This window comes from Callorhinus ursinus, unplaced genomic scaffold (assembly GCF_003265705.2).
Source record: "Callorhinus ursinus isolate GAN/ISIS: 27379988/994484 unplaced genomic scaffold, GSC_fseal_2.0 scaffold45, whole genome shotgun sequence".
Lineage (NCBI taxonomy): Eukaryota > Metazoa > Chordata > Mammalia > Carnivora > Otariidae > Callorhinus > Callorhinus ursinus.
This window is the reverse complement of record NW_027397107.1, coordinates 4,065,442-4,090,395: the sequence shown is the minus strand read 5'-3', so window position 1 is coordinate 4,090,395 and position 24,954 is coordinate 4,065,442. Positions and strand designations below refer to the sequence as shown.

At 53.5% G+C, this 24,954-nt stretch overlaps 1 protein-coding gene across 5 annotated transcripts in view; it reads right to left on the bottom strand.

Annotated features, from left to right (window-relative positions):
* Positions 1-24,954, bottom strand: part of HOMER2 (homer scaffold protein 2) — a 130,995-nt gene that overhangs the window by 59,847 nt on the left and 46,194 nt on the right. For 2 of the 5 annotated variants that reach the window (XM_025893104.1, XM_073882209.1), the window contains exon 1: positions 24,769-24,948. The exons of the other annotated variants lie outside the window; for them this stretch is intronic. In XM_025893104.1, coding sequence (XP_025748889.1) covers positions 24,769-24,773 — 5 coding nt within the window. In that variant the 5' untranslated portion in view covers positions 24,774-24,948. Of the gene's footprint in view, positions 1-24,768; positions 24,949-24,954 lie in introns of those variants that run through there. 5 annotated transcript variants of the gene reach the window in all.

The window sequence follows — 24,954 nt, the reverse complement described above, 5'->3', positions numbered from 1 at the left end:
ACAATGCTGACCGCTGCCCCCCTCCCCAACTCCCAGCCTCGCCTCTGCCAGTTAAGTTCACGTGCCCTCTGTTTCTCCTAATAAACACAGCCTTCCTAGTTCAAGTAAAGTTCTAGCTTTTAGCCCCGCTTCTCAGGCCTGCCCTGGGCTGGACCTGTGGGCTGGATCAGGAGGCTCTCCAGAGGGCCGCAGGGCAGACTGGCCCCCACTGCCTCCCCACCCCCAACCCCTCCGCCGCACCCTGGGCTCGTCTGACACATTGTTGGCCTCACCATTTCCCTGCCTGCTTTCTCTCATCTGGAAATTTGCTGTCATCTCTCAGCTGCTGATAGTTTCCTCCCATTCACCGTGTACCTTGCTGTCATAGAATTATGCCCTTAGTAATCGCATTATTATCATTTTAATGGGTTCTGGGGAAGGAAGGCATAAATAAGCATATATGCTGAGTCTTCCATCTTGGACTCTCCGTTACTCTCACATTAATTTTTCAGTTGCAGCTTGCATATGCTGAAGAGACAGCAGACATTCTCTTCTAAGCCCCCTGTCCAAGGCTCCTCTTGGTGGGAGTTGGGGCAGGTACGTTGGCAGGGCTCAGACTTACAGCCTACCTTGTCCCACCTAGGACACACGCGGCCCCCCCCCCCTTGTCGGAGCACGGCTGCTCAGGACACAGATCTGCCCACACATGCTAAGGAAGTGGCAAACTGCCTGTGGGTTTCCTCTTTCCAGGATTTTGTTTAAAAAGCAAAGGACTTCTGTGGCCTTCCGCAGAATGCTGAATACATGCACTGAGGCATTAAATGAAAAGCAGGGACAACTTTCTATCGAGAACATCTTTTGCTGGTCCCATTAGTCTGAGAGAACCTTTTTACTCAAAAGCAAAGCCTGCATGATACATCCCGGCTTTACAAAGGCTCTGGTTTAAAAATAAACAGAGGCATTTGAAGACACACAAATATAGTCTGCTCCCGCAGAGCCACAGAGCCTTACAACACGGGGCCTATGCTGGCTCGGAAGGAGCGAGAGGCCACAGTCCGTGGAAGGTTAGCCCCTTGTAGACCTCAAACGGGTGGCGCAAATTGAAGGGAGCCTTTTTTGTGCCTGATCCCCTTGTACTACACTGTGTCAGCCACACCCCCATTCAAACCAACCACAGGCGTCCACCCTGTCCAGCTATTCACAAACAGGCTCTGAGGGTGGCCCCCGGAGCTGAAACTCAAGTCCCTCACCCAGGCTTTGTCTCCACCTGACTTTGTGGTCTCCTCCCCGTCAATCCCTGTACCCAACCTCCAGGCTTCACAGAAGTCCCTGCTCACCCCCTACCTGTGCTTTCAGGAAGGCTGTGCCCTCTACCTGAAATGCCTCTTGCTCAGGCCCAGCCCCCACCGGGCAGAATCCTACATCCTTCAAGGCAAAGTGCAGACCAGTCAGCTCTTCTGTCAGAGGCACCTGGTTCCACCACCAGACGGCATTCTCTCCCTGGAGCCCAGCTCTCCGTCCCTCCTTTGGGTACCTATGGGTGTCCTGTGCCCCCCAAAGTGGGGAATAAGCCCCCTGGGGCAGGGATCTGTCTTCATCTCCAGAGCTCCCCCGGGGCCTTGGTGGAGGATGTGCTCCAAGCTGAAGCCAGAACCTCTGCGTGAACTCGAGTGGCAGAGAGCCCAGGGTGACAAGCTGCCAGCTGGTGGGGTCCTCGCAGTCCCACAGGGCGCGCGAGCAGACCCTCGTCGGACTGGAGACTCTCTCTGCCGCAGAGTTGCCGGGTGATGCTTTCTTCCAGGGCGCACACATGCATGGGCCCGCTGGGACGCACGCACCCTCCTAGCACCAGGCTGCACCGGGACAGCCCCGGAGGCTCGGCTTACGGCTTCCCCACTAGCCTCCTCTTCCCTCTACCTCTTTCCTCTACCCCACTGTGCTGCATGAACGACCTTTCCCCACGTGCCCTGCCTGGTCTGAAAGCACGACTCAGCCACAGTGAGCTCGAGGGCCCCGGACTGCCTCTTCTGCGCCCTGTCACAGCCAGAGCCTGGACCCGGTAAACGCACCTCAACAAAGGAGTGAGAGGGTGGGGTTGCACGGAGGTAGCAACAGGGAATGGGAGCCAACACCGTCCTCAGGTTTGGGAGGACAATGTACAGAGCACCGGCAGGTCTGCAACGGACGGAAATAAAAGCCTTAGGGAAGACGGCCGTGTTCTCCCGTCACTCCGTGGAAGGCTCTGGCGGCTGTGTGGCTTCCAGGTTATAATGCATCAAATGTGGGACTACAGTACTGGCTCTTCCATGGCTTCTTCTCTCTTTCAGAAAAGGTCTGACGCTGGGCTTTGCACAGAACGAGGCAGCCGGCAGGTGCCAGACAGCTGGGGCCCGTGTGTGCGGCCCGGAGTCTGGCCCCAGAACGGCCCCAGCTTGTTCTCTGCACCAAGGACACATCGCCCGTCTCCTCCAAGGGGCCAGATGGCTGTGTGTAGACTTCTCCCCACTTCATTTTTATCTTCTCCAAGATTTGCGGGTTTCTGCGCACATTTCCATCGCGAGTGACATTCACACTCCCCTCCTGTATCTGTTTTCTCAATAGGAAATGCCTTTCCATGGTCCTTCCATGCCAGCCCCCGACCCGTCTCAGCAGTCCCTCTGAAAAGGTCCCTCCTGGAGGTTTTAGCATGTGTGGGTCCGCAGCTGTGTGCTGCCACCCTGCTGGGCACTGACAGCCGTCTCTCACCTGATTTTCCCACCAACCTTGAGAAATCAGCATCTGAGTCTCCATTTCACAGAGGAAAAAGAGATAAAGTGAAGTGCCCAAGGTCATGGCCATTAAGTGACAGTCACCTAAGCCACCTGAGCCCACAACATAGTGCTTCAGGTGCTCTTCACGCTGATCCATTCTGCAGGCCCCCAGAGATGTCCCACACCCGTGCTCTACCGACCCCCTCCCTACACCCCTCTCCCCTCTCCAATCACCATGGTCAGGCCGAGGCTGTCCTGAGGAGCTTGGCAGGTTTCCGAGCAAACCGGCTCAACCCTAACCCATCTCCCACGGAGGCTGTCTTCATGCTGCATCCCCAAAGCTCTTCCCAAACTCCCAACAGTTAGAGGAAAGTCCAGAAAATTCTGAGTTCCCCAAACCTCCAAGTTTCTGTCCAAGGACTCACGGCCCCAAATGGTACTTCTCAGGCCTGTTTGTACCATGTTGATCAACCACTAGATCAGTAAGATGGGGCTCCCCTGGCATTTCTGCCTGGACTGCCTCCTGGGTGGCCACAGAAAACCTCCCTCTGCCCCTCCCCCCCCCCAGGACCTCTCTGCAGCCTCCAACTACCAACACAGGTCTCTTCCTCCCGGGGGCACTAAACAAATACCTTGGGAAACCCCCTTGTCTCCCTGCTCCATGCCCCCACTGCCCCCCACCCATGGGAAGCAGGCCTCCTCCTGCGTGTAGCCCTAGAAAGTTCCTGTTCCCCGCTGACCGCCTTTGGACCACACCCACTCACCTGCCACCCTCTCAAATGGCACCTCCTCAGGGAAGCTAAGATGTTGCACCCAATTCTAAAGTGTTGTTTCCCCCTCACACCACCAAGCGATTCTCTGAGACAACCAGGTGGATGTCCTCCAATTCAACTCAGCCCTCACACCGTCTACCTGGAGCCGGCATCAGATCCCGCAGGTTAAGCGCTCCGGCACACAACACGACCCCCTTGCTCCTACTTCTGACACCAGCTGCAAATCCAGGTCCCCTGTGCTTCTGACTCCCAACTAGACATCCCAGGTTCCCTCCTTGGGTTCCTTCAGTCTGCTAGAGCAGCTCACAGAACTCAGAGAAACACTGTACTTACTAGATCCCCAGTTTATTATGAAAGGACGTAACTCAGGAACAGCCGGATGGAAGAGATGCACAGGGCGAGATATGGGGACGGGTTGTGGAGCTTCCTCACCCTCTAAGTGTGTCACGCTCCCCAAATCTCCACATGTTTACCAACCTAGAAGCTCTCCGAACTGTCCTTTTGGAGTTTTATGGAGGCTTCATTATGTAGACATAATTGATTAAATCTTTGGCTACTGGCAACTGATTCAAACTCCAGCCCTTCTCCCCTCCACGGAGGGGGCTGGGACTGAAAGTTCCAACCCTCTAATCGCAGAGCTGGCATCCCAGGCAACCAGCCCCCTTCCTCTGGTGCCTTCCAAAAGCCACCTCGTTAACATAACAAAAGACACCTTTCTGGTTCTCAGGAAATTCCAAAGGTTCTAAGAGCTCTGTGCCAAGAATGGAATGAAGACCAAATACATATGGATTATAAGATACAGTATCCCAGCAGCCATCTCCGGCCTGTCCATCCCAGACCGATAGCCCCACTATGTGCCCTGTAACTCCCCTCCCGAGCGCTTCGCACCTCTGGACCACGGGTTCCTCACTGCCCCTCCAGACAACTCTCTTCCCTCCCCCCGAAAACTCCCCAGCTTTCAATCACTTGTCATCAGACCGATATCCACTAACCCTAGCTCCTGCCGTCAACCAGCAACCCCCGTGTCACTCCCCCTCATTTCTTGATGATTTTAGCTCCCGTGCTATGGTCCCTCCCTCCTACACGACTCCTGTCTTGATTCTCAATCATTTCAATACACAACAGGGATGATCCTCCCCCACCCCCAGGTGCTCAGACTTCTCTCTCCCCTCAGCCCTCCAACCTTCCAACCCTCTGTCATAACCTGTCATTGATTTGTAACTCCAACCTATCCGTAATCTTCATGCCATGCGTCCCCCTCTGCAACTGACCCCCCCATACTTCCAATCACCTTTACCTGCCTGTTTCCCACAGCACTTACCACCTTCAGGCATGCCACGGACGGGGAGCACAATTTGCCACACCAAAATATAACAGTTTGGCATACTGATTATCTTGAATTAAAGTTACTTCAGAAACAGCAGCTGCAAGAACAATATTCTGACTCTCCTCTGTCCCCCTGAAAGCAGGAGGTAAATGAATCATCCCATGAGAAGGTATCCTTCCTGGACCAGGAGGGCAGAGGGCATCCTTATCATCAGACAGGGAATTCAAAGCTGAGAAGGGTGTATAACCAAACCCTGGTTTGGCTGAGCATACCAAGCCCAAACCTGTCTTTCCAATTCTTCACAAGTTTATTGTTTCTTTGTCTAAAAGGTGAAAAAGCTGCCTGCTTGGTCACTTCCTTGAGCCTCCTATCTTTAGGGCTCCTGTACGGAGGAGAATTAACTCTTGTTAATCTGTTCTGTGTACATTTAATTATTAGACCAGCCAAAGAACCAAAAAGAGAAGAAAGGAAAAGTTCTCCTCCCCTACACTCTAAACTTTACTTATTTGTTATATTTTAATTTGTTATGTGTGTCATTTGAATATAAGCATCAGGAAGGAAGGCAGGGATTCCTGTCTGTCTGGTTACTGATATCCCCCATACCTGAACGGCTCCGGGTGCAAATACGGACGCTAAGCAAATACTTGTTCAATGAATGAGTGAATTATAATCAACACCTATTTTCCCTGCTGTACCACAAGCTCTACAAGGACAGGGCCAAATCTGTCTTAGTCATCCCGGGAGGTACTCAGTACATGTGGCTTAAGTGAGTGAGTGGGGAAGCAGAGGTAGGGTGTAAGACGTGCACCGCTGGGCTGACTCTGCTGAGGGCAAGGTAACCTCCACCTGGAATTCAGCCCCCCCACCCCCACCCCCCTGGCTGCAACCTTGGCACAGCCCAGGCATTGACTCCGATAAGCCCAAGCACACAACACCAGAAGCCCTTGGACAACAGACATACAGGGGTTTCTGCTTCTGCCATGCAAACATGTGATCCTACAGATGAGCGGAGACTGATGTGACCTGTTACCAACCACTTGAAAATTTTCATTCCAAAAGCAGATGACCTAGAAGACCCTCAACCGTGAACTTCTTCCAGCAAAAAACACGCAACAAGGTCCCGTCCAGGTTTCTGATCATCATTCCAGCCTGTGACTTCCTCTTCAAGCTGCACTCAGCATTCACCAGGCTAATTTAACCATTAGGGGGTAAGGGATTGGCTCCAGGGAAAGGGACATCTAAATAACCCAAACAATTTTTATAAGATGCATGGAGAGCACCAAATTTCACTACCTCAGACTCAGTCTGACCCCTTACCTAGGATGAAGGGGCTTGAAACCCTCAACTTCTATGGAGATAAAATGCGGCTTGATCGGCAAAGCACTCCTGAAAACCACATCACTAAGGTGCCTGTGCACTTCTCCACTGAGGTTCCTAACGGGCAAGTCCTGTTACAGGCAGGAGAGCCCCCGCTACGACAATGCAGCCAGAACACTCGACGGGAAGAGAAGGGGAGGGTGGGGGAGAGAGGGGGGGAGAGGAGGGGAGGGAAAAAGGAAAAGAGCTCTCATGCATCTTTGAGGCAAACAATGCAAGCAACCCCCTAAAGTGCAAACCACTGACAAATATGAGGGATTCTGAGTCATTGCCAAGAAGAGGGTGAGCAACCTGGGCTTTGGAGAGCTTACAGCCCTGCTCCCGTCAAGATTAATATTGCTATCACTGATCAGATGTAGACCCAGACTAACAGGTTTACTTATCGGAGATTTAGATTCCTACTGCATGATCTGAATAATGTCCCAGTAGATGTGATCGCAATGTGCAGTTCAACGAGACTGAAGAATTAAGTCATCCTGAGAACCTCTACTGAAACCTGAGAGAGAGACAGAAGGATGAGGAAGGAAAGACAACAGAACGGCTCAGGAGATTGTGGGCGGAAGAAATCTGTGGACCGCCCAGACAGATGTGTGAACAGCCGTGCGCACATCAGAGCAAATCCCTGCTTTGAGCCCCTCCCTTTTAAAGGTGGACTGACAGAACTTCCCTGAGGCACGTCTTTCTCAGCGACAGTTTAGATCACAAACTGTACTTTTGAAACAAACGTCATTTTTCTCACGGAACTGTAGAAGTCTTGCAGAGTGTGAACCTCGGAGCCGGACAACATAGATGACGGCCGCCAGCCCCTCTGTGTCCTGGAGGCGTCACCCTATAACCGAGTAACTCACCCTCTCGGAACGCCCGTTTCCTCAACCGTAAATCATAAGTTCCAATGAAATGATACATATCAGTAATCGATACATAGTTCTCTTTCCCCTGGCTCAACTCACATTTCTACAGAAACACAGGAAGACAGCATAATGACTGTCTGGCATGACCCCATGTCTGTCCGGCACCTGCATGCTCAGGGATAAGGATCCTGGTAATCACGGAATGGGCAGGCGGGCAGGTGGCTGGGAAACGACTGGCCTGGCCTGAGAGAACACCAGGGTTCCTGGCCAGAAGACAGAGTAGCCTTCCCTCCCCTACACACATTCTCCAGGAACTTCTACCAAGTACATACAGAAATCAGTGCCAATACTATAGCGGTTGCGAGGATACAGACTTGGCCTGAGGCCACTGTCATCACTCGTGGGCAGTCACGTGGCAGTGAGGGGACAAATAAGACCCACTCCGAGTTCACGGGGCTAATGCAAACAACGGATGGAGGCGGCCTCCCGGAGGAAGGCTTGCGTTCTAGCACATTCCACCTTCCTCCTCTTTCATGACATTTCCGGGTTTGCGCCAATTTCACAAATGCTTGTCTGAAGCCGCGATTTTCCTGAGGATAACCTCCTCGGGCACCCACCCAAGCTCTCCCCTGGAGGAAGAGGCCCCCAGAGGCCACAGTGTGTCCAGACCTGGGTGATACCCCGCTCTCAGTATACTCTACTTAATTATTTAAGGAATGAGACATTGTTTCCTTTGTGGGCAACATTTTCAGAACATTTAAAATTCATGGGAGAAGCCAAGGAGTGGCTTTTTTTAGCTCCCTCCCTTAAAGCAAGTGATATGGCTTTCAATCAGACTGTGGGATTCCAATTCCAGTCTTCCAGAATATTCCAACCTTGGTGAGGCGTGCCTGCTTTTAGAGAAAAGATTGAGAGAAAACAAAACATTAAAAAAAAAAAAAAAAGAGGAAGTTCTGACAGAGCCAAACTCGATTAATCATCACTTTTGTCTCAGGGGAGTCACTTTTAAATTTAGCGGACCTGATTCTGTTGGTACCAAAGTAAGGTAGGAGCCCAACCATCCCTCGAACGCACTGGGTGCGGGGGCATAGGCGGGCGCCCCTAAGAGAGAAAGTTGTGCTCAACCCCGGCCCAGGAGCCCCACCCAGCTCCACAGGGTGGAAGGGAGCCCAGGGCCACAGACCACATAGCGGGGGACGGAGGGCCCATGAGGCGGGCTCACCACCCTGAATGAGACGTCGGGAGGAGCTAAGGTGATGACATAAGGAACCTACTTCCCCCATCACAGAGGAGTCACCTGAGGCCCCCAGGCAGGCAGAGGGCCCACTCCCCAAGTTGGTATTTAATCCTCAGTCTCCAGAAAGGCAGGCAGGTTTCCCAGGGCGCCTGTAGCCCAGAGCTTCGCCCCTGAGCATCCGCGGGGGGCTTCGCCTCAGAGACACTCTCCCTGAGGACCGAGAAAGCCCAGCAACACCCCAAGTTGGTTACTCCTCAGAACAAGAACATCGGGACAAAGTTCCTGCTGGCATCACAGGCCTCCCGGTTCTGTCACCTGCCCTGTGCACGCCCCACCTGTAACCGGTGCTTGCAGGTTCCCTCAGACGCCCACAGAGTCAAACCCACCCAACACCACATGACAGCTGGTCACCTGCATGGAACCCGCTCTTCCTTCCCCCACCCACGCCTCTTGACCCCAGCTCTCCCTCTCCAGCTAAATGCACCCCCAAGTCTTAACAGTGGTTCTCATCTCATTTGGGTCAGAGACCCCTTTGAAAACCTGATAAAAACTATGGATATCTTGAGACGCTCGGGTGGCTCAGTGGGTTAAGCGTCTGCCTTCGGCTCAGGTCATGATCCCGGGCTCCTGGGATCGACCCCTGCATCGGGCTCCCCGCTCAGTGGGAAGTCTCCCTCTCTCTCTGCCTGCCACTCCCCCTGCTTTTGCTCTCTCTAACAAATAAATAAGTAAATAAATAATCTTTAAAAAAAAAAAAAACAAAAAACTATGGGTATCTCCCCAGAAAAGCACATGCATAGGATGCACCATGCAGTTTGGGGGAGTGGTGTTCACAGACCCCTGAATTGCAAAGAGAAACCACCCTTCACAGAGTTGGGAGTAAGGTGCCTGACTGGCTCAGTTGGTAGAGCCTGCGACTCTTGAGCTCAGGGTTGTGAGTTCGAGCTGCACGTTGGAGGTAGAGATTAATTAAATATTATAAAAACAAAAACAAGACCAAAAAAAAAGCCACCCTCACAGAACGTGTCCAGACCCCTCCCACTCTGCTGCCCTCCTCCAGACAGCCTTCCACACATCTAATTTTGGATGAACTCTGGGCCAGAATCAAATGTTCTAGCTGCACAGGGAAGCAGACCCATCACCTCCTTCATTATAACTGTTACATGCTTCGACGAAGGTCTTTCGATGTTTCCGTTGGCATTTGGGACGGACACATCGCCAGGGCTGACTCACACGGAGCTCACCTTCAACTAGAAGGGCCCGAGTCTCTCACATGCTCAGGAAGATCTGCCCCATCACCACACCCCAAGACATGAACACTTCCCACCCCTTCTTGGGAGAGCCAAAAGACCACACCTTCCTGGTCTCAGGCTCCACTCAGGCTCCAGGCTCTTCCCTGCGCTGTCCACTCCTCCAGGGTCTCGCTGACACCTGTCCTGAGATCCACAGACACCAGCAGCCCAGCCGGGGTGTTCCCTTCACCTTCACACCTTCCCTGAAACCGGGCCGCTCTCTGAGGACTGCACACAGCTCTGCTCCTCTTCCCTCGCACATAGGCAGAACACCAGGGGAGACAGACGATGGTGTCCCCGTGGCCCCAGCAGGTGGCTCTCGCCAGGCCCGCGGAGGTGAGGCCATCCCAGCCATCTGCCTTCCGCCCGTGCTCACCAGCCCCCAAGTCATCTCCTGCCACTGATCAGGGGCTTCAGTTCCGGGCCCAGCTTCGCTCTCTGCCTACTTCCTGTCACGGTCACCAAGCACCTGGATACCCCCCAATGCCCTGGACTCAGTTCCTTGTCCTCCGCTGCAATGCCTCCTTCCCTTGCACCCCTTAGGTGGTGCTCTCCCACAGCCATGCGTGGGACCCCTAGTCTCCAGGAAAGCACCCCTCAGAATGTGACTTTCGCGTCCCTGGCTTCCTGCCCACACGGCCCATCCTTCTAGCCCACTTGCTTATGTACTTCCCACCTCACAGACGCCTCCAATCCACGCACCTACTCACTCTCCACCAGCCACCTCCCGGCTTCCCCCTTGTCCTCTGCGGCCCCTACCCAGCCCATGGGTCCATCATTGCTGCCAATCTCGGGTGAACACCCGACCTCCCCAGCCTGGCGAAACTCCAGCCGGGTGCACCCTGCCATCAGTACCCCCCACCCCGAGGCTCACACCCAAGCCACTGAGCAACATCACAAAACTGGGTGGACAAGTTTCACTCTAAATTCATGTTCTCTGACCTCAAACCGTCACTCTGCAGTAGCCCACAAGCTTGGGGTTCCCTAGCAGGCTTGCCACCCACTCCCAGCCAATCCACACCTTCTTCTGCTCAAACTTCCCACACCCTGCCCTCCACCCTGGCTCTCGACTTGTGACCCTGCCCCATACTTCTTGGAGAAAACAGGAGCCATGACCAGAGCTCCTGCACCTTCCACCACACCCAGACCTGCCTGTATCTGCCCCTCCTGGGGCCTCCCTCCCATGACAGGGTGACTCCCTCCCCTCTCCAAGGGACAGCCCTTCCCCTGGTGCTGAACCCCACCTCTGTCATCCCCTGTGGGTCTTGGGTCCTCCATCATCCACCTTTTCTCAGCAGCACCCCCGTCCGCATCCATGGGCGCTGGGGTCTTCCTGTCTTAAGCACACCCTCCCTTCGCCAGCCGCTTCTCCCGTCCTTGTCCTACTTTCTGCTCCCTCTCTGCTTCCCAGCCTCCCCTCACTGTCAGCCACGTGGCCCGTGGGCCCACCTTACCACTGACCCAGCTCACGGGAGGGCCGCCAGCGGGTGCCACTGCCCCCTGGTCGTAGGCCACTCCTCAGTAGCGCAACACGGCTGCCCAAGCCCTCCTCCCGAGACGCTTCTCCGTCGGCCACGCCGGTGCCATCAGCCCGGCTCCTCCTTCCTCCCTGCCACTCCGCCCCCCTCTTCTTGGCTGGCTCCTCGTCCTGTACCGCCGTGGATGACCCCCAGCGCTCTCCTCCTCTGCCCACCATCTCTCCATCACGCCCTTGCCCTAGCTCCAGTCCGACTTCTGCTGAGCCGCGCACGCATATACTTAACTGCCTTCTCCCCACCCCACTCACCGCCTCGAGCTGGACATGTGGGTTCCTCACCTTGACGCCCCAGCCCCGCTCCTGAGCTGCTCCTCCCCCGGGCTTCCCCACATCCACTGGGTGCTTACGCCAGAGACCAAAGCGGGGGCTCCAATCCCCCCGGCCCCGTAGCCCACATCCAGTCCCTGTGAAAGTCCTGGCGAACCCATCTCCAGCCCTAAGGAATCTGCCCATTCCGCTCCTCTCCTCCTCGACCTTCTTAGCCTCAGACAGCATCTCGGACGGTCACCCGGACCCCGGCACCTTGCCCCTGCTGCAGTCCCCTTTCTCTCCAGCTCCACAGAGAGAGCACAGGGCTCATCTTCCTAAAACTTGAGGAGTGTGTCACATCCCTGGTGAAACCCTTCAGTCCTACTGATCTCAATTTCTCAAACACTCCAGGCAGCTCCTTCCCGCTCTCAGCTGTGCGCCTGCTCCTCCCTCTACCTGGAATGTTCCATTTCCATTCTTCACACGAGGCAGCGGCTTCGATGTCTCCGAGCCGCGCGTTGTGAAGTCCGTCTCAGCCCTTGCTTTGTTCCCTCAGGGCACTGAGTCCAACCTGCAGGTCATTCGGTTTGTGACTCCATTTACAGTCAGGTGTAGGGGGGAGATAAGTGGAATCTGTCTCCTTCACTAAAATGTAAATTCCGTGGTGGGAGGGACCGTGTCTGATCTACTCATTACTGATTACACGTTGAAACCATGGTATTTCAGATACACTGGCTTCAAACACATTAAAACTTATTTCACCTGTTTCTTTTTGCCTTTTTAATGAGAACATGAGCACATGAAAAATTCCATACGTGGCACTGACATTTCCATTGGGCTGGCTGGTCTGGTTGGCAAGGATCGGGGAGAGGCGGATGATGATAGGTTGACATAACACTGCATTAGAACGAAATGTTTGAGGTGATCAGCAACATACAGGGGCAGAGGCCACGTGCTCAGAGTACCCGGAAGACAGGCCCGTCAGGCTAGGTTACGGCACGCTTGAAATGCCAAACGAATGAGGCTGAAGTCACAGGTCATTGCTATTGAGCTGGATGCCCTGCAAGTAGCTTCTGTCTACTGTTTGATACGTGTGCACATGTGAAGACCAACACTGGGAAGACAGAGGATGTGTTTCAACACGGTCGGGGAGCAAGTATCCTAACGCCCACACCAACTCGAGCAGCTTCCCAGGCCACTGTGAAGGAACACACTGTCTAGGTATTCTTGTCTGCACACGACTCAATGTCCCCATCCCCCCCACCCTTCTGAAAGAATTAGGCTCATCTAGAGAGACAGGGCTTTGTTGTGACTTGGTCTCTCTGGCCAGCTCGACTCTGGGCCGCCGACGGGCTGCCGCCACGCCGCCTCTGCCCTCAGGTCGGCGCAGAAACGTTCATCCCTCCAAGAGATTATCTGCTCCCATGGAGCAGGGAAACCCACGTCTCACAGAGGTTAATAAACTTACAGATCTCATTACTCAAAGAGGTCATGCTGGCAAGAATTTTAATGCATTTTTGAGAAAGCATCTGGAAGAATTATTAAAACAGAACAATGACTGGCCCCTCAGAGGAGTGAGGGCAGAACGGGGACTGATGGGGATGGAGCAGGCTCCCCTTCCTCCTCCCGCAACGGCGTCCCCCAGCTGCAGATGGCACAGCACTCGGGGTCCAGCCCACCCCATCTCTGTATGCCCACCGTCAGGGTCTGGGACCACTTGCCTCTGCTCCCGCTCCTAGGTCCCTTGGCGTGCTGCCGAGCTTTCCAGGTGTGGCGACTGGCACCGCCACAAACTCCTGCTCTTGGACCTCCAACTGGGCCCTCGGGGTTACTCGCCAGTGCGTACCTGCCCCCAGCTAACTCCCTGCCCCAACCTCCACAATCAGACGCACCAAACCATTTCTTTCTTTCTGACCTTCCCCTGGTCCTCAGATCAGTTCTTTAGCTCACGCTGAGAAGGAAGAGCCAGCCCAGCCAGCTCCTCGTTCCCCTTCCCCCACAGCCTCAGAACGCCTCCATTCGGGCACCTCCCCTAGCCTCAGAGGATGACCCCCCGGGCGCCCTGGAGGCCCATTCCTCCCCGGAGGCTCTGGCCTCTCACTTTCTCTAGTATCATCAATCTCCTTCCTTTCTTTGCCCTCAGCTCCCAACATGCTCAATTTATGAGACAAGGTCAACCCTCCTTCCACCCGACTCACCTGCCAGCTCACCTTCATCTTTAGCAAGACTGTCTGCTCCTCACCACATACCCACTCCCTGACAGGCCTTAAATGGGTTGGAGCTTTACACTGGGCTAGAGCTCCCCTTAAAATCCATCCACGCCCTAACATCTGCCCCACACTGTGGTATTTGGGGTGCACCTTGGGTCCCCACCTTTCTCCAAGCTTTCTGAGGCCATGGCCCCAAGAGCAGCCACCCGCTCTGCCTCCTCTCCTCTGGCTCCCATGACATCTCTCACCTCTGCTTTCCTCAGACTCTTCTGGCCTCTGTCTCATCCACTGGCTTCTTCTCAATCCCTTCAACTGTCACCCCTACCCAGAGCTGCACTGTCATCTTCCTGACCTCTCCTCTCCTTGGGAGACCGAATCCAGAGGTGATGGCTCCCAGATCCATACCTCTGGCTCTCTTCTGACTACGGAGTGCCAGAGCCGAATTTCCACTTACAGAGGCCACCCCATGGAAGATCCACCACAGAAGGAGATTCATCAGATCCACCCAAAACTGAGCTCTCCTAACTGCGCCCCCCCAAAAAACTGCACCTCCCCTTGTGATCCCGACCTCAGCCAATGGCACCAGCCACACAGAGGATGTGTTTCAACACGGTCGGGGAGCAAGTATCCTAACGCCCACACCAACTCGAGCAGCTTCCCAGGCCACTGTGAAGGAACACACAGTCTAGATATTCTCAAACGGTTGGCGACCCAGCGTCTTCCTTCCCCTCATCCCAGCTAGCAAGAGCTGTGGGTCCGCTGGCCACATGGCTTGCACGGGGGATGTGGCCCCACGAAGTGCATCTGAAGAACATGGGTTTTGCTCGCAGACTCAAGCTGGATTCCCAAACTCTGCCCCGTCCTGTGGGAACCTGCGCAGATCACTGAGTCTCCCCAGGCCAGTTTTCCCAACCACAAAAGTGGGGGCTGTGAGAGTTAAGTGAGATACCGTACAGACACAGTAACCCCAATCCGCTAATGTCTCGTGAAGTGACGGCTTCATTTGTGTCCCAATTTAGTGACGTTATAGGAAAGACTCGCCAGCCCTCCCAGCGGGGTAGGAGGCACCTGTGAGGTGCTGGACATGTACCGTCTGTTTTCTTGGAGTTCGAGTATTCCCGGAGGCTGCCTTGGCTCCCTTACTGAACAGGGCGAGGTTTACACCATATACACCTGCGCGTGTCTTCTGTCTCCCCTCTGCCCCGACACGATCCACTCACTCTCCACGCTGCCCACCCCCCACAACTGCCTCTGGAAGAACTTTCTTGCTCCCAGTATTACTCTCATCTTCAAGCCCGAAAATGTTCTCTCCTGGCCTGCAGACTGAAGTCCAAACTCCCGGTAGACAGTACACGTCTGCCTCCCACCCTGTCTTTTCCTGCTCCCCGAGCTCACCGCCTGCCACTGCCCCAGCCAGGCCTCACTCTTTGGTCCCAGGACCGCCTGCTCCCCCCTCTGCAGCCTCACCTCTGGGGGGCTCCTGGCCACCCACAGGACTCAGTCCCAGCACAGTGGTGCAGAGGCGGCCTATACCTTCCCGACCTTCTGCACTCCTGAGCCGGCCGTGCACCTCCCTCACCTCCCTGCCCATTACTCACAGCTAAGGCACATCAAAATGTGCATTTCCTCGGGGCGCCTGGGTGGCTCAGTCGTAGGCATCTGCCTTCGGCTCAGGTCATGGTCCCAGGGTCCTGGGATCGAGCTGGCATCGGGCTCCCTGCTCGGCGGGAAGCCTGCTTCTCCCTCTCCCACTCCCCCTGCTTGTGTTCCCGCTCTCCCTGTCTCTCTGTCAAAAAATAAATAAAATCTCTCTAAAAAAAAAAAAATGCGTTTCCTCGACTCCTCATGACAACCCTATGACATCAGCACTATTATTGTTCCCATTTCACAGATGAGGACATTGAAGTTCAAAGGAGATCAGTGTCTTGCTCCAGGTCACGCAGCCAGGTGGACGGGAAGACCCCGGAAGCCAGGACTAATTCCGGGGTCTCTGTGCTCAAGCTCCATGCTTCACTTCCTGTGGGCCTGGGCAGCGCTCTGTGTCTAAACGTCTCCCTCCCACCCCGCCCAAACTCCTCATCTGCCTGGGAAACTCCTATGCATCCTTCAAGACCCAGTTTGAAGGTCACCTCCTTCAAGAAGCCTCCTCACACCTCTTACAGGAGAAAGCACTTTAGCCTTGCTCCTATTTCAACAACAGGGCCTGTCCCATTGCCCTCATGACCTGCTCACCAACCCCCTCCCTCAGGAGGGCAGGGACCCTGTTCTACAGCCTCTGTCTTCCTGGTTCCTGGCCCAGAGATGGCGCTCAACGGCCAGGTGGTGGTCATTGGTCAGAGGCTCAAGAAAGGTACAGGAGCTGAGGAAGAGATGAGGGGTGATGAGAAAGGAGTTCAGACCCCTAGGAGTGGGTGAGGGCCCTGAAACCTACTGGTACACAGTCCACACGGCCCCTGGCCCCATATTCCCTGGGCTGATCGATGAGATAGTGTCTGTTTGGAGTCCACCTTCCCCACTGGACTGTAAGCCTCAGGGGGCCACAGACACAGATGGTCTCTTGAATTTCTTTTTTTTTTAAATATTTTATTTATTTATTTGACAGAGAGAGAGACAGCGAGAGAGGGAACACAAGCAGGGGGAGGGGCAGAGGGAGAAGCAGGCTCCTTACTGAGCAGGGAGCCCGATGCGGGGCTCGATCCCAGGACCCCGGGATCATGCCCTGAGCCGAAGGCAGACGCTTAAAGACTGAGCCACCCAGGCGCCCCGGTCTCTTAAATTTCTTGAATGAGTGAATGAATATATGAATGATCAAATGAAGGGTTCTCTGACCAGCAACATTAATCCTTAGTCTGATGCCCAGAACAGGGAGAAACCCCTCATTTTGTCGTCCACACTTACGCCTCCCCGTGAAAACCACTGGTCGGCAGACGTGGGCGGGCTCTCCTGACCTTCCCCATCCTCTGGCCAGTGACCGTCCTGCACCCAGACCACCGGAGAGGCTTCGTGCTATGAGCAAGGCTGCAGAGGGCAAACTTCATGTTGTCAGGGCTGCCCAATGACAGGGAGCCGACCCTGGCACTGCTCGGGGCTGGGAGCAAGCAGCTAAGGACCAAGGTGGGGGCGGGGCGATGCCCAAGAGGATCCAAGATGAGGGAAGGGACATCCCTGACCACATATTCCAAAAGGTTCCTCAGGGCTCACCGGCCAAACCCCACCCAACGTAGAAACGATGGTGATGACAATGACAAGGGTGATAAACCTGGCCGCCATGTATTGAGTACTTAGGTGCTGGGCACTGTTCTAAATGCTTTATACACACATCCCCTTGCTCAGTCACCTCATTGCGCATTTAACAGATGAAGACAGTGATGTCAGAGAGAGAAAATGACTGGTTCAAGCACACACAGCCGCGGGGCTGGGTTTGTACTTTACTTGACCATCCTCCTGGCCCCCCTGACGAGTGGCCCTCAGTGACCAGGACAGGAGCCACTGGGTGAGACGGCCAGTTCTCTCTTCAGTCACTCAGGCGTCAGAGAGTTCTTCCTCAGACCGCAGAAGCTGAGATCAGCCTCAAAGCCAGCTGTATGGGAGCTCCTCCTCCAGTCCTTTGGAGCCTCCCAGAACAGGCTCCATTCCTCTTCCCCATGAGGACCTTCCCGGTCCCCTCCTTCCCCAGGGCAACAGAAGTCAAAGCAATTCTCCTTCCCTCCATGTACCGGAACAACTGCATTAAAAGCTTTCCCAATTAAAGATCCCAGAAGGAGTCCAGTGCCCAGATGGCAGGGTCTATGATATTCCTCACTAATTGGGTCCCTGTGGATACCCCTGACCCAATAATCCACAGACGAGAGTACCCCCTAGAGCCAGGGGACAAAGAACCTCAGCCGTCCTAACTTGTGACCTCCCCAGGGCAAGGCAAAAAGAAAGGGGCCTGCCAGAGCCCCTCCCTCAGCTGGGAGCTGGCTTTGATTTGGCTGGGAGACACCTGTATACTGAGAGGTTCTTAATGCACACCTCTCAGGCTAACCACCTTGGCTGGTGGCGATGCCACAGTCCCCAAGTCCCCAGAGCAATAATAACAGGACTATCAACCGGGCTTGTGAATCAAAAAAAAAATTTTTCCTTAAATCTCTCTAGTCGTTGACAAATGTCTAAATGTGTTCCCCACAAGCATATTTTTATTCTAACAAGCTAATTTGAAATATAATTTAAATAAATTCTCTCCGAACGATACCATATGACGAACAGCGCCCGGCGGCAGAACTGCTGGAAACTTCGTGGTGGTTTAGTGGGGGCTCCCAACCTGCCACTTCCCACGCAAGCGAGTGCACCCCGCTCAGAAACCGGCCCAGGATGCCGGTGCTCACCTCCAAACCCAGAAACACTGCACCATATCTAGAAATGCAGACACACTGGGGAAACAAAGTCTAACTCTCAAGATCTAGAAGGGCAGGACCTGGCACCTGAAATTTCTAATATTCTGAAAAATGCTTTTTCTCTATTGCAAATCTGTTTTTGGACTGCTGTTCACGTTTGTTTCTTGTTTTTTTTTTATATTGTTAAAAAAATTATCGAAACCTAATTGACATACAATGTCATAGGAGTTTCATGATCACTGCTCTTCTGAGAAAGGTGGAGAAAAGTTTTTCTTTTCCAGGGCTTCTTATCCCCACTCCATGGACCAAAGGGAAGAAGCCTTTTTCCAAAGGTTTTAGATGCCTATGCTGGCTGAGGTGACACATCACAGGATTTATCAGGTTTTGTGTGTGTGTGTATGTGTGTGTGTGTGTGTGTGTGTGTGTGTGTGTGTGTTTTAATTGCCTGACAATGAAAGCAGGGAATATAATGTCCTTCCCATATATATGTCCCTGCCAACCCCATTGCCAAGGGAATTCTCCGAAGGAGGGGCTGTGGTGCCCACCAAAGGGCTTTGAAGCAGAAGAGGTACTCAGGTGGGCACGGGTGCTTTCTGCTTGCAGAGAACCTTCTCGTCCAGGTCTGAAAGGAGAATCACTCTGCCCTGATATTTCCAAACAAGCAGAAACAATTTGAGCAGCTGGGTCCCAGTCCACCAACCACCCTTAGCAACAACGATGAATCCTTGATGTTCTTACCAAGATTCACTAAGGAGCAGTGACTCACCCAAAATTACACAGTTACCGCAAATTACCCAATGTTAATTGTGACAGTGCTTTCCCTACCATTTCTTTCCCTGGTAATTCATTTAGAGCAACCGATTGCTTTAAGGAATTGTCAAAATGTCTTTTTTTCCCCCCCCCAAAAACCCTGCCTTGTTCTAGAGAGCTTTCAAACAACTTTACAAAGATATGTAAAATGTAACAAAACGACAACTTAGAAGTAGGTGTGGATTTAAAGGCTGACGTATATTTATAGTTACTGGCATGAAAAGATGTCCACTCAAGGTATTTCAAGTTGCAAAACTTATGTTACAAAACAGATGTAGGATATGATTCCATTTTGTTAAAAATACATTTGTTCCAAGTAGACCTACATCTAGACACAGAGACACAGATACACGGGAAGAAGTCTGCAAAGACACACATCTGGTTGCTGACGGAGGTCATCCCTGAGACGTGGGATGACAAGTAATTTTCACTTCCTTCTTTATGCTGTTATGTTTTAGTATGAACATGTAGCATTTTTATAATTAGAAAAAAGCAAAGCTATTTTCATTTTGTTAAAAAGAAAAAAAAAAAAACAAAGAAGTGGTAGATGAGCAGGAGTGAAGGCAAACAAGGGTAGGCCCGTAACATAGAGCAAGGAATAAAGGTGATGGATGAGGTCTGATAAACTTCCTACGTGTGACCACACATTTAACTCTAAGTTCCCCAGGAGCCGCTACAGAAAAGAAAGCTAATGATTTACACAAATCACAACGTCCACCTGACAAAAACCAACCACCTGCTCAGCTCTGAGTCCTTCAAGGGACTGTGTGGGAGCAGTCAATGTGCCCCTGACTCGGTCGTCAAACCCTCAAGGGTAAGGGGTTTCAGGGCTGTTTCCCACAAGAATGATGGCATCTCCCCAAAGTAAAAGTCAACCCAAAGAGTATTCACTCATTTCCATTCATTCATTCATTCATGCCATACATACCTATTAGTGCCCCTCCCCCACATTCCAAACACTGTTTTTTTCCAACTCCTGCGCAGAAGGTGAACACTAAGGGCTGCCTACATAATGAGGGTGATCCTTAATGCTAACACCCCCCTGGCGCTCCCTATAGCATACTGGGGCATCTGTCCTAAGTGCCCCAAATAGGCTGGCACTGCCTCTGACACCCTTCGGATGACAACATTTTGTTTGAACTCACACATAAAGCTAGTACTTCTCCACAGGGCTTCTCTCTGCTTTGAAAATACAAAGTCCATAAGGGCAGGAAAGACCTAGTAGGTCTGCTCATCCCGCATCCCCAACAGACCCTCCAAATGCCTTACAGATGAACAGACAGAACAAACCTTAGGAAGTGAAGTTTCAAAAACCCAAGACAGGACCAAGAAAGACAAGTTCCCTCAATGTATCTGAGAGACAATATCTGTTTTAGTCAATACGAACCCCAGAGCCAAGCCCATACTTTGCAGGAGGAATGGAAAATTAGAGGGGAAGGAATGAACAGCAACAGAAAGCTATCCAGTATAGATCACCGAAAGAAAGCCCAAGGTGTCAGATAACCACGATCATGCCGGCCGCACACTGCAACGTAATCTTGGCTTGACAAAATAAATGAGTGTAAACTGAAGCCAAACAAAACCACAGTAGATCTTGTTTGTAAACACTGGCAAAATCAGCTAAAAGTCACAACAGCAGGCAAGTCGGCTTCTCTGTTACCCTTTGCGGGCAGGTAAAAAGATAACTTATAACCCCAATGCTCGGATGACAGCTGACAGCCCGAAAATTAACCCAAGTCATAATAAAAGCTAAATGGCTTGCTTTAGCATTAAAAGAAAATTGCATCCAAATGTAATTTCTTTCTCTCTTGGCCCTTGCAACCCTCAATTAAGCAAGCTATATAAAAGGTAATCCAAAAATTATCACAACTTCTAGGCCAGCATCCAAGCAAGGCCACCCACCGCAGTCAAGCACTGACTCAATCAAAAAATCCTGGGGGCCTACTAGGTGCCTGTCACCGTGCTAGGTGTTGAGAGACGCTGGTGAAAAAGCTAAGACTCTATCCTTGTGGGATGCTACTGGGGAAGACAGACTATAAATAGGTAAACAAAGCCCAAATGATTGCCGGTGTGCTGTGGTGAGCACTTGTAGACAAAAAGGTGTGGCTATGTTAGCAAGCAATGGCGGTGCTCAGGAAAGACTCTGCAGGTGACCCTGATGTCGGAATTGGAAGCATGAGAAGGAGGAAGGTATTCGCAGAGTATCTGCAAGAGCATCCCAAGCAGAGGGAAGAGCAAGTTCAAAGATCCCCAGGCGCAGCAAGAACAGAAATGAGGCTCACGTTAGCAGAAGGCAGTGAGGGACGGCCAGAGTGACAGGGAAGCTGGGGATGAGGCACAGGCCAGCCCCCTGCGGCTGAAGGGTGTTCAAGAAAGAGGGTGATGTGATCCGATCTGTGATTTTAAAAGCCAGTCACTTGGGCTCCTGTCTGGAGAACGGACTGGAGATACCCAGGGTGGAAGCTGGGGGACCTGTTAGGATGTTGGTCCAGGAAGGAGGTAGCGGTGGCCAGGACCAGAGTGGGAGCTAGGATCGTGAGGACAGGTGGAGGCCAGATAATATTCTGGAGGTGGAACCATGAGACCCACTGATTGCATGGATGTGGAGGGCGGGGGAGAGGACAAGCAAGGACAACTCTTGGCAAGTGGGTGGACGGTGGGGCCACGGCCTGGGATGGCGAGGACGAAGGGCAGGAGAGAGCTGGAAGGGGTCTCAAGAGCTTCATTCAGGGACTAGAGTTGGAAGCCCCCAGAAGGGCTGTGTTGGAAATAAAAACATGGGGGTCACCAGCAGGGGTGGGGTCGGGGGGTGGATAACATTGTAGGAAGAGAGTGTTGAGGGCACAGAGGAAGCAGGTCCAGTCCCTACGTGGCCCCATCATTCAGAGGTCACAGGAGCAAGAGTGGGGGGGACTGAAGAGGAACCATCAGGAAGGGGAGCAGAAAACCAGGGGGGTGCGGGGGCCAGAAGCTGGAGGGCGGGGGGAGCATGGGGGGTGGGGGAGCTGTTGCGGGGGGGGCGTGGCCACTGGTGAGGAACCCCGCCAAGGGGCTAACAACACAAGGACAGAGACCCGGCAGCACGCTGGCTACCAGGGGCCCCGCAGCGGGGGTGGGACTGCAGAGCGTGGAGGGTAAGGAGTGGTAGGAGAAAGCCAATGGACAGAGTGGGTTTGGGACTTATCTTCGGAGATGTTTTCAGGTGAAGGGGAGCAAAGAAGCAAGAGAGAAGATGACAGAAGCGGAAGCTGCGCTCTCCAATATGGCAGCCACTACCCACATGTGGCTACTTCAATTTCAATTAAATTAAAAATTCAGGTCCGCGGTCACACTAGACACATGCAGCTGGGGGCAGCCGTCCCGGGCCACGCACACACAGCACATTCCTGTCAGTGTGAAAAGTCTACAGGACAGCCCTGAACCAAAGCCCGCATGTATAGGGATCAGACAGACCCTGGAGGGAGGTGGCTTGACGAGGCGAGAGGGGACGGGATGGACGGTCCTGGGTGGAGGACCAGAGGAGCGCCTGGCCAGCCGCTGAGCCGGGTGGCAAGAAAGCCACCAGGGCAGCCACCCGCGGGACTGCAGGCGGCAGGGACGCGAGGCGTTCCTCGGTCTGCTGCTCCCAGCTTCATTTGTCAGTGAAGGTGTGTGCGGGGAGAGGGGACCGGACTGAGGTGGGAAGGTAGGAAACAGCGGCCTCGGACAGAGAAAACACAAACTTACTGGGGAAACCACACGCTTAATGCAAAACACTTCACAGAAGAGAAGCGGAAACAGTGAATGTCTGAAAGAGGAAAAGCATCTTAAGTGGGGAAGAAGTAAACTCAGATTTTTTTTCCCCATAAGTCTTGGCCACGTCCGCACAGTCGAGCTGTAGCAGGGCAATAGGACCACAGGGAGGTTCTCTACGGACTGCCCTTTTGTTCCCCAACCACCCCCCCCCATCCTACTCAACTCTCGGAAAGGATGACATTGGTTCTATTTTCGGTGAAAATGGCTCCCTCCACCCTCCTCTGTCTGAACTGCTTATCCAGCCTTAGCTCCATCTCAATTTACAGCCACGGTTTGCAGGCTCACATACGTTGCAGAAGAAGTGGATAGATTGAAACTGACAGAAGTAGGCAGGAGTTACAAATCAGCCCTCACCTGCAAGAAGTGAGTAAGACATGTACTGAATGATGTTCAAAGTCCAGGAAAGTCACGTTCCACTTCAACACGATCCCCAAGATACTCCACCCTGATGCTCCACAAACAAAAATTACTTCCTGACATTTTCTTTAAGCTTTTATGAGTAAACATTTTCATTTCCACAGAACTATTTGATCTCAACCACAAAGTTTCAATATTTGTTTCTGATCATGCAAGTGTGTTGAGTTGGTTTTGTGCGTGCTGCCTGAGGAGGGAGGGACAGAGAGAGTTAAAATTACCAGATCCCTTTTATCTTCCATCTTGAGACCTACATTTGCCAACTCCTTTTCACCCCTGTACATTTTTTTTTTAAGTATGAAATCTGAGAACCTCAAAGGTTCCCGCTGCACAAAGAGCAGCCCTTTCATAGTCTACCGAGAGATCACTGGAAATATTACAGAAAACCTGCTTCCCCACTAGTGCCCCTCTGGCATAATCACCCCCAGTTTCTCTATGTATGAAATCTCCTGGATTGGCACCAATGTCTTGAGCAAATCTCTTGGCCCCTTTCTCTCCCCTCTATCCTGTTCATGGAGGTCTGGAGCCCTCCCACTTCCCTTCATCAAAATTCCTCTCCGCCTGCCTCTGGTTCCTCCCAACAGGTTGCAGACCCCACAGATAACGTTCACTGGGTAAGTTTCACTCCAGAAACTTACCTGGAGTGAGGTGCCATAGAGCCACTGACCGGTGGGAGCCAGATCAGGCCACCAGGACAGTCTCGCCCTTTTCCACTCCTCCCCAACCCCATAGAGAAAAGCACGATCTCTAAACCCAGCCAGCAAAAGTCTTAGGGCCATAAGAAGGGCTGTTTGAAGGGCACTAAGCATAACAGCAGGGGACACAGAGATTCAGGAACTCTGGTTCGCTGACCCACACCCCCACACCCCTGTGGTCGCTGTCAGGCTGTGGCTTCCCCTCTGCGGATGCACAAAATGTCCTTCTACAAACGCTCATCAGCTGCCCAACCTGGGGACAGTCACCTAACCACTTAAGGCATCAGTTTCCTCTTCTGTAAAATGGGCATAATGACTGTTCCCGGAATAAGGAGGGCGAACCTCACCATGTGCTCCCGTAGGGTGAGCAGATGTAAGGAGTTAATCGTGTTAGCACAGCGGCTCCCTGACTCACAAGCGCCTACTGCTCAGAGACGCCAAGGAGAAATCAATCCTGCTTTTTAAATTACTTTATATACTCACAAGCATTAGTCACTTGGACAGAGTATTTCAACTTCTCCCCTGAGCATCCTACTCCGTTGTGTCGAAGACTGGAGCCTCACCCCGGCTCCTTCCAGACTTCATCACCCTCATCTGTCTCAAAGCAGAGTCAAAGTCCACTATTCCTACCTCGGGGAGCGGGGTGGGGGTGGGGGGTCACGATTATTTCGTCTGTTCCCTTTACAGGAAAACTTCTACTTCCATTCTGCTTGTAATAAACCCAGTCGTGGAGGACGACAAACTGCTTCTCACACTCACAAACACAGGCCCGGGAGTTGATCGCGCCCGGGACCGCCGTCCCCGCGGCTGCGGCGCGCCCGGGCCGGCTCGGAGGCGGAGGGCCCCGGGCGTGCGGCCGAAAGTCCGCGCCCAGGCCGGGCTGGCCCTGCCGGGGAAGGGGTGAGGGGGAGGAGGTCGCGCGCCGGGGCGGAGGGCGCGGGGTCGGCGACCCCCGGGCTGGCAGACGCCGGCCGCGCGCTCGTCCCCCGGCCCCCGGTGCGGGGAGACGGCGCGAGGGGCAGAGGGCGCCGGCCCCCCGGGGGGCTCCGAGCCAGGGACGCGTCGCGGCCCCTCCGGCGGGCGCCGGCTCACTCACCCCATCTCCGGCGCTGCTCCGGCGGCCGCTCCGACGGGCCCTCTGGCGCTCGTTCCCCGCGCGCTCCGCAGCCGCTCCCCGCGCGGCACATGCGGCGGCCCGTGCGCGCCCGGCTCAGCCCCGGCGCCGCTCCATTCCGCGGGGCTGCGCGGCTGCCGCTGCTGTTGCCGCCGCCGGTGCCGCCGC